This window comes from Budorcas taxicolor, chromosome 10, assembly GCF_023091745.1.
Source record: "Budorcas taxicolor isolate Tak-1 chromosome 10, Takin1.1, whole genome shotgun sequence".
Lineage (NCBI taxonomy): Eukaryota > Metazoa > Chordata > Mammalia > Artiodactyla > Bovidae > Budorcas > Budorcas taxicolor.
In genome coordinates this window covers 60,556,605-60,566,601 of record NC_068919.1, presented here as the reverse complement: position 1 = coordinate 60,566,601, position 9,997 = coordinate 60,556,605, and the positions used below count along the sequence as shown (strand labels likewise).

General features: G+C 35.1%; 1 protein-coding gene across 1 annotated transcript in view; it reads right to left on the bottom strand.

Annotated features, from left to right (window-relative positions):
- Positions 1-349: 349 nt before the first annotated feature.
- Positions 350-9,997, bottom strand: part of MYEF2 (myelin expression factor 2) — a 31,557-nt gene continuing 21,909 nt past the window's right edge. Inside the window, exons 15-17 of the mRNA XM_052647063.1 lie at positions 8,941-9,149; positions 8,810-8,861; positions 350-556 (exon numbers count right to left, since the gene is read on the bottom strand). Of these exons, the coding sequence (XP_052503023.1) occupies positions 393-556; positions 8,810-8,861; positions 8,941-9,149 (425 nt within the window). The 3' untranslated portion in view covers positions 350-392. The remainder of the gene's footprint in view (positions 557-8,809; positions 8,862-8,940; positions 9,150-9,997) is intronic.

Below are 9,997 nucleotides of genomic sequence, written 5' to 3'. Positions count from 1 at the left end.
TTTCTTTTCAAGAACAATTACATATATTAAACAGAAGTTTTGGAAAAAACCATCCTTGCTTTACCTTACAATAGGTTGATAACAGCTGGGGACACTTTTAACAAACAAATCCCACTATGCAGAACTGAAAATAACAAGAAAATGGCTTACTTCATTAAAAATAGTATAACCATTCATTTAAACTGAATGACCAGACTTGCTGTCTTAAAACCCAAACTTGAGATTAACAAAAAATCACAGCATATTTAACACTATACTGTTAAAAACTGGTGGGAGTTTTAGAAGTTCATTTTTACAACTTTTTGTAAGCAGACAGTATTACTTTAAAAAAATGACATTTACTAGGAGATTCAGCAAAACAGATGTAAGAATGTTCCAACCGTGGTTTCAAATTATGCATTACGATCCAAGCGAACATCAATTTCTCTGCCACTGATTTTTATGCCATTCATTATTCTGCAGGCTTTTTCAGCTGATTCTGGGGAGTCAAATCTGACCGTTCCACAGCCTTTTGACTTTCCATTCTCCATTTTTATTTCTGCAAACATTACATGACCTGTAAAAGAAAAATTATAGAATTACCTGTCAGTTTAAACAGGTTCCATTTCAGTATACAGGTTTGAAATTTCTCATAGCCTATGAAGTGACAAGTAACTTGGCTAAAAACATTAATGATTTTAAAATAGCACATCATATAAGTATTACTCTCATCATTTTATATTCTGTATATAATGCAATTCATATACAGTAATAAATAAAGGTTATAATATATAAAATTGAAGTAAAAATAAATTTGCTTAGGATTTAATATTTTTAGAATGAAAAATTTTAATGTAAATCTTTACTTGAATTTTATAGCAAAATAAGTTAAGCTAGCACAAAACAATACCTAGTTACCATGCCTAATAACAAACACAAATCCAAACAAAATTATTTTTTTTTAATTTCTTGTTTTATACTCAATCCCCTAATCTCTTTTCTTTCCCTTCTATCCTCCATATCACTGTTTATCCCTGAAAACAGTAACAACAACCCAGGAATTTTACCAGGTCCACAAAGGGCTCCGCTAATTCTGTTTTCAACCACAGTGCAAAGTCATTTATTCAATATCTTAATTTGAACTCTACATCTAAGAGTGGCACCAAGTATTTATGGAAACAGACATGGAAGAGATACTATAGATTTAAATCAATAAAGGTAGAAAACACTGATGATGACAAGAGCATAAAGAAGGACCTTAGAGAGGAACTTTCAGAAGGAGGAAGAAAACCAGACAGTGGTTCTGTTTAGAGTTAATATCATTAATGACTCTATACAGACTGGTATTTGAAATAAATGCATATCATTTATAAAAATATATGGCCATAAAAACCCATCATCCAAACCAGAAACTTGAGAGTAAAAGGGAGAGATAGTAATAAGTACACACAAATAACAGATGTAAACACTGAGACTATCCCCAGGCAAACAGGGATGTATGATAACCCAGTTCACATCGATTTAGATAATGAGGTGTGTAACTACCTACCACAGTGTTTCCCCCCCTTGGAATATGTAGTTGCCAGATCACTATGGGCTAACTTTAGTCTGGCAATAAAATCAAAGAGTCAGACATATTTAGTTCTATAAAGGGAGGGAAAAAAGAGGAAAAGGGAGGAAGGTAAAAGAAAAGGACTTATCAAAAAATTGCATAAGCCCTTTCCACATGATGGGATGAATTTTTAACCTGAGTGCAAGAGTAAGATTTTTTTCCTGTTTAAAGTTTGATCTGAATGATTGCTACAACATCCTGGACTATTTTTTACTTCTGTTTATTCATCCATCACCACCTTGCCCCATTACTGCATTTGTTTTTTTTAAACTGATAGTTACTCATCTACTTAATGCTAATTAAATGGTTCAAGTTTTATTAACTATTCATTATATCACACTGAGCCAAAACCATGACCTGTAACCCAGGTTGCTGCTGCTGCTGCTGCTGCTGCTAAGTCACTTTAGTCGTGTCCAACTCTGTGTGACCCCATAGACAGCAGCCCACCAGGCTCCGCCGCCCCTGGTATTCTCCAAGCAAGAACACTGGAGTGGGTTGCCATTTCCTTCTCCAATGCATGAAAGTGAAAAGTAAAAGTGAAAGTGAAGTCATTCAGTCGTGTCCAACTCTTAGCGACCTCATGGGCTGCAGCCTACCAGGCTCCTTCGTCCATGGGATTTTCCAGGCAAGAGTACTGGAGTGGGGTGCCATTGCCTTCTCCTTAACTGTTTTCTAAAATTTATTTGTTGTTTAGTTGCTAAGTCACATCTGACTCTTTGTGAGCCTGTTGACTATAGTCTGCCCAGCTCCTCTGTCCATGGTTTTCCCAGGCAATTATCCTGGAATGGGTTGCCATTTCCTTCTCCAGGGGATCTTCCTGACCCAGGGATTGAACCCTTGTCCCCTGCATTGGCAGGAGGATTCTTTACCACTGCGCCACCAGGGAAGGCCCTTCTAAAAGTTCTAAAACAGACTAATTTCCAGAGAAATTATATTACAATAGTTAAAGTTGATCCAAACAATTTTTAACCTACAACTGGTAAAAATCAAACCACCCCTGTGCACCATTAATAGGAATGTAAATTGTTGTTGCCACTATAGAAAACAATATGGCGATTCTTCAAGAAATTGAAAATAATAATACTCTATGATCCAGCAATTCCACTCCTGGGTATTTATCCAAAGAAAATAAAAACACTAATTAAGAAAAATATATGCACCCCTTTGTTCATGGCAACATTATTTACAACGGCCAAGATATGGAAACAAACTAAAAACGCCATAAAAAAAGAATGAAATCTTGCCATCTGCAACAACATGGATGGACCTAGAGGTTATTATGCTAAGTGAAATAAGTCAGACATAGGAAGATAAATATTGTATAATTTCATTTATATATGGAATCTAAAAAACAAATAAACAAACAAAACAGAAAAGTTAAACAGAAAACAACAGGTAAGGTTGTCTGAGTGGAAGATTAAGAATACAAACTTCCAATCACAAAATAAATGAATCACGGGTATGAAACATACTATGTGGGGAACACAGTCAATAACTAGCATCTTTTTATGGTGATCTATTGTAACTAGACTTTATTGAGATGATCATCTAAAAAGTAGGGAAATATCAAGTAACTAGGTTGTGTAACAGGAACTAACATAGAGTTGTAGATTAATTATACTTCAAAAGCAAAGAAACAAACTCAGTAAAAAAAAAAAAAGAGGTCAGATTTGTAGTTGTCAGAGGCAGGGAGAGGGCTGGAGAGGGGGAATTAGAAGAAGGCAGTCAAAAGGTACAAACTTTCAGTTGTAAGATAAATAAGTACTAGAGATGTAATGTACAACATGATAAATATAATTAACACTACCATATGCTATATATGAAAGTTGCTAAGAATAAATCCTCAGAAAAAATCCTAACTCCCAAGGAAAATTTGTTTTCTGTTTCTTTGTTTCTATGAGATGATGGGCGTTCACTGAGCTTCTTGTAATACTCATTTTACATGTGTAAGTCAAACCATTTATGCTGTACACCTTAAACTTATACAGTGCTGTATGTCAATTATATCTCAATGAAACTGGAATAAAAAGTAAAAAAAAAATACACAGAAATTGTATTTTCTAATAAATGTCATAAAATGAAACATTTCATATCATAAAATGAAATAAAAAACTATATTTTTAAAAAAGCTTTAAAGATAAATGCAGAGCAATTTCCAGAGTCCTCTTAGTAACTCAAATGCTGGGACCTAAAAACAAGCAAGTTTAATTAAAGAAGCACACCTTAGTATATGGCAGCATTTTTCAGTGACTTTGAAGAGGACTGTGGAGAACATTCAAGAGCTTTTAAGGTTAAAGGTTCTTCGTTATCCTAAATTTACCTAAAAATTTAGGGTTTTTCTTGTCTTAAGTATCCTACCATAGTTTTAACAGCAATACTGAGGTTCACTCAACCAAGAAATCTTCGTAACTTCAAAGGAAAATATGTAACTGTCTCTTGCAAAAATCTGTTAATCTCCCAGGACAAGTTTCTGCATTTTTTCCTCTTAAATCTTCCCTCTTTTTAGGAATCATGATTGAGACCCCCAAATTCCTGACTTCACAATGATCACAAGGCTGTTCCAGCTGACAAGGTCTATCAGCTAAGATAACTGAATTTTCTTATATTCTGGACACTCAGGCTTATAGAGAAAGTGACTTATAGATACTTGTTTCACGGTTAGACTGCCCTAAAAAGCTCCTAGGCATAGAACTGGAAAGTTCTGTTATCCAAGTTTCTTCTTAATTCCATAAAAACACCAATAGAGATATTTTCTTTTCTAAAGATAAATAATTGAGGAGAAAAAAATTTAGCTTTAAGTGATTACTATCAGATTTCCCTGGCTTTTTCCATGCTCTGAGGACTCCAAAATGACTTAAAAATCTCCTGATCTTAGGTGATTTCAAGAAAAATAAAATAGTACTGCTATTTCAGCAACTGTATAGGACAAACTGATGCTTTAGAACTATGGTGCTGAAGAAGACCTTTGAGAGTCCCTTGGACTGCAAGGAGATCAAATCAGTCAATCCTAAAGGAAATCAACCCTGCATATTCACTGGAAGGGCTGATGTTGAAGCTGAAGCTCCAATACTTTCGCCACCTGATGCGAAGAGCCGACCCAAAATAAGACCCTAAGACTGAGGCAGGAGGAGAAAGGGATGACAGAGGACGAGATGGTTGGATGGCATCACTGACTCAATGGACATGAGTTTGAGCAAGCTCCAGGAGACGGTGAAGGACAGGGAAGCCTGGCAAGCTGCAGTCCGTGGGGTTGCAAAGAGTAGGACACAACTGAGCTACTGAACAACAACAAACAGGACAAAAGAGTATGAAATGAGAAATCAGTATTACAATGATCAAAGATATTGCTGTTACATACACTAACTATAAAAATTACTTCCTTGCAATAAAAGAAACCTTTCTACTTTATTTAACTCAGTCTATTAACTTATCTTGTGGGGTATACTCTGGAAAATGATGGAAAAGCATATCCAAAAACAGGCCAAGTTAAAGTACATTTAAATAGTTTAATAAAATCGACTTCCAAAGTATAGCTTAATATAACCATGGGAGAAGAAATGCAAAATCAAGATATTCTATAAGAAACTATAATTATGAAATAGAAGACAAAAAAGTTTTAGTGTTTCTTTACAAACAATAGAAAGTGATTATCTGTGAATGTTCTTCATATTGTGTTTCTACTCTTACTGCATTATTTTTACTGTTATGTTAATCTTGAGTACACTAAGTCATGCTTGATGCAGCATGTGAAAGCTGCTCAGTCGTGTTCCGACTTTTTGCAACCCCATGGACTACACAGTCCATGGAATTCTCCAGGCCAGAAAACTGGAGTGGGAAGCCTTTCCCTTCTCCAGGGGATCTTCCTAACCCAGGGATCAAACCCAGGTTTCCTGCATTGTAGGCAGATTCTTTACCAGCTGAGCCACAACGGAAGCAGCATGTATTTTAGTAAATAAAATCTACGGCAAGTCTCTGATTTCTGTGCAGTTAACAGATCTTCTGATTGATATAGAAAACTACATTATGGAAATCTGTAGAGCAATGTTACATTTGTTACAGTTTAGAGCAGGAATAGTTGAGATGGGCTTTCCTTGCACTGCAATGCTATGGTCCTGCATCATACTAGACCACTGAGTACAGTTAAAGGGTACAGGCTATACGAAGTTTGATAGGCTATGCCTATTTGACCTCGTTAGCATAACCTAAACCTATGTGGGATCCAACTCTAAATGGTTCACTTATATTATAGTCTGCCTTCTTAAAAATGCATATTCTGAGGAATTACACTGAGCAGAATAAAGGAAGATCTACTTTACTATTCTCACTTAACTTCTCATCTTGTTATATTTGGAGATCTGAACAGATTTTTTTTCCTGTATTTTATCTGCTGAGGAAATGCTGTACTGAGGGTTATATAACTCATACTACATTTTTTCAGCCTTTGTAAGTGCCCCAGTATGGAAAACTAAACACTACAGACATTTAATGATCAGAGGGCTTGCTGATGGGTCATTTGCTGACAGTTACTATTTTAGCAGAGACCATGGAGTACCACTAGACTCTTAGTAAGTAACCAAGAGAATATACTTAACTTACATTGGGTCCAAGGGAGTTAAAAAGCAAAACACTGACTTATACTACAAAAAGGGCCACTAAAGGCTTGAAGCAGATAAAAAACAAACTTCTCATTCTAAGAAAGAAAAATTCTTAAGATTTAAAAGTAAATAAATAAAGTGATGTGGCAGAAAATTGTTCAGTTCATACAAGCCAAATAAATAATTTTCATAGTTGTCAATAGCCGGAAATTCTATATTACCATAACTTATTCTCCTTTCCACTAATGTTTAAGTTCAAGTTTAAAAAAGGAAAATGGTAAGAAATTTCTTATATTACCTTAATATAAATCTAAAATCAGATGCTTTTACAATTGAGAAAACAAAAAAATATCATTACTTTCATGACATAACACAGACTGATCAACAAGAGACATAAGACTAGAGCTAAAATAACAAAGTTAACCACTTTATTTTATTAGCTAAAATGTACAGATTTTTAAAGTGTAGATTTAGGTATTAGTTTTTTCCTTTTAAAACATGTTTTTGAGTCGATGATGTCCTCCTGTCAAAACAATGCCAGTAGCAAGTATAGAAGCCCACCAAAGACCTCAATGTGCTACAATGTCTGATCTCAAAAGGAAATCTGCCTACATATGACAAAGAAGAGTCAATTCAATATTGGTCACATTTCCATTGATGTCACTATTTGTCCCATTTGTTCTTTATCTTGTTTCACTTCTACTTAATCATATGATATTTGGAGTTTTTTTTTTTCACTGAAACTACAATAGCAGGGGTTATCTATACTTGCTGCCACTGCTCCCTCATTTGATGTATTTCACTAAGGCCCTGATAATGTTCACTTCCCTGTTGTCTATGGGATTCATGGCTAACTGCTGCTTACTCATTCTGGCAGATCTTCTTACTCCTACAAAGACTACTAATACCTCAAAACAACTTCATAATTCTGCTTTCTCTTAGTAGCAACTATTACTACTAGCTGACTTATTTACAACAACTTTTTATCAAGAAAAATTATGTTTCTCTTCTTTGAATAAACTATATAAATATAAATAAGAGGATAGTCAGCTAAAAGGAGCCACTAGAACATTATAGACAGATTCATATTGTATGTTCTTTGAGGGCAGTGGTAATATCTTACTTTCTTCCTCTTTCTAATCCTAATGACAAGCAGACTGCCAAAAATATAGTATTTGGAGATTTGATTAATGACTAAATAAGCAAATAAATGAATGAAGATCTTATCAGAATGCTTAACTCATTTATAAACATTTAATAAACTCCTACTGTATGTACAGAAGCAATGAAGGATGCTAAAATAAAAAGACGATGGTTCTTGCCCTCAAAAACCTCTATCTGGGAGGGAAAAAACACATGTGAACAGATTATTATAAGAAAGTTAAGTATAAAGTACTCTCAGATTATAGCTTCCAAAAGATCACTATCACTGTGATAGTGGCGACAAAGGCTACTTTTACAGGAGAACACTGAAACTTATCCCCTTCGCGATCTCTAAAAATTAAAGATAATGGTCCAAATACTCTTAGTTCAGTTCAGTCGCTCAGTCTTGTCCGACTCTTTGCGACCCCATGAATCGCAGCACGCCAGGCCTCCCTGTCCATCACCAACTCCCGGAGTTCACTCAGATTCACATCCATCGAGTCAGTGATGCCATCCAGCCATCTCATCCTCAGTCGTCCCCTTCTCCTGCCCCCAATCCCTCCAAGCATCAGAGTCTTCTCCAATGAGTCAACTCTTCGCATGAGGTGGCCAAAGTACTGGAGTTTCAGCTTTAGCATCATTCCTTCCAAAGAAATCCCAGGGCTCTCACAGGCTGAATGTATCACTTTTATTTAGTCATTTTTCATCATTATATGCCACCTACATGGCTTACTATTAATGACCATGCTCTCTGGGTTATGATGCAAGAACAGATAAATATTAGCAGGAAATCTGTTACTTTGTTCCACTTGCACTAATTCTCTCATCATCACAAGAAAAGCCCCTCTTTTAAAAGTAATAAACCACCTAATTTTCTACAGAGCTAATGAACATATTATAGTTGTACAGGTAGTATCATTATAGCCAAGAACAGTTTATAAAAGAAACAGAAGGGCCAACAACATGTTCCTGTCTAAGGTATTCTAGACAGTGGGTTCTATGCTACCTACCACCTAAGCTACTTGAGTTGTACAAGTGACAAGACTGTGCAAAATGGGTCTCACCTATTAACTCCATATCACTTAGAAGTCAGGATTTCATTGGGTCATACTGACAATGCACTGCACTACATCATAAACAAAGAAAATACCACTCCTCAGTATTTCCCACAGGAAAAAAATTCCTTTTAAATGCAACCAATGATGATATATTAACCATTTAAAAATCAGGTATTACAATATGCACCTTCTTTATCCACAAAGACTCTACTCAATGACAAACTCTACTCTAAATCTGGTTATTCAGTACTAATATGCACTGCTGTTATGTCAGAGGGTAGCAAAATAATTCATTTCTTTGAAGTGGAATTAACCCAGGAATAAGCGTCTGGAAAGGTAATGATCTAAGCAGTATTTAAAAGTTTAAAATCAATTTTTCTTCCATAGTCAATATCAATATATCTACAGTTTGGCATACTTACCACACTGACTGAATTTCTCTTTTAGTTTCTGCCAAGTCAAGTCAAAAGGCAGCTAGAATGAAAAAAGGTATTAGTAACAGATATACAAGGAAAAAATTAATTTTAAGTATCCTTTACATTTAGTTGCTTACATTTCTGACAAATATCTGGTTGCCTTTGGAGCCTATTCTGTCTCTCATTCCGCTTCCCATCGGACCCGATAAAAATCCTCGATCCATATCGATGCTTCTCTCCAGTATAGCTCCTATACCTGGTCCCATTCTATCAAAGCTGGAACTCATCCGATCCAGTCCCATCCCCATTCCTCCAGTCACACTGTTCATGCCACCCATTCCACCACCTGGATTTTCAAGAAGGGAAGGGAGGATTTGGAAGTTTGGCGTTTTTGTTTTAAAAGCAGAAGGAAAAGGAGAAGGAAGAAGAAGAAGGGAAAAAGGAGGGAGACAATCATTTTTGAGAAAGAAAGGGAGATAAAAATTAATTTATTTATGTGATTAGACAATATATAAACATAAAATTATTTTCATACACGTGATATCACAATCTTCCAAGGAACAAATTTTAATTTGGTATATATTAGGTTAGTTGAATGTTAATGGCAAACTCAATCAGTTTATTCTAGCCACTGTATAACTACATTAGACATATACACTTCTATAAAGTTACATTCATATCATAAAACATAATATAAATTTTCTACCAATTGTTAATACTTTATTCATTAATGTTATAGTGGTTTTCACCCTCATTTTCATTTTCTAATATTACCAAGTTTAGTAATTATTAGAACAAAGACATACGGGATAAATTCAAATAATTACGACTCACACATCAACTGTTGCTCTCATCATACTGTCCTACATCATATTCTTTCCCTAGCTTACCTTTATCTCAATATCTTTTCTCACATATAATTTCTCCTTGCATTATCAATTCAATTTCCAATAACCAAAGAACCTAACTTTTAGTCTCTCTGTTATACAGAACTTGTAGAGGTAACAAAAAACATAATCGCATCCCTTTAGCCAGAGCCTGAGAATCTAGCTTGTATCTCATACCCACTTGATTGCTATATTCAAGTTGAATCCTCTTTATTCCAATTCTACTCTTTCTCAAATGTATCCTTGTTTCTCATAGCTATTCTAGTATCCCCATTCTAAAAACTAACATCACCCTCAAATTGGTTTT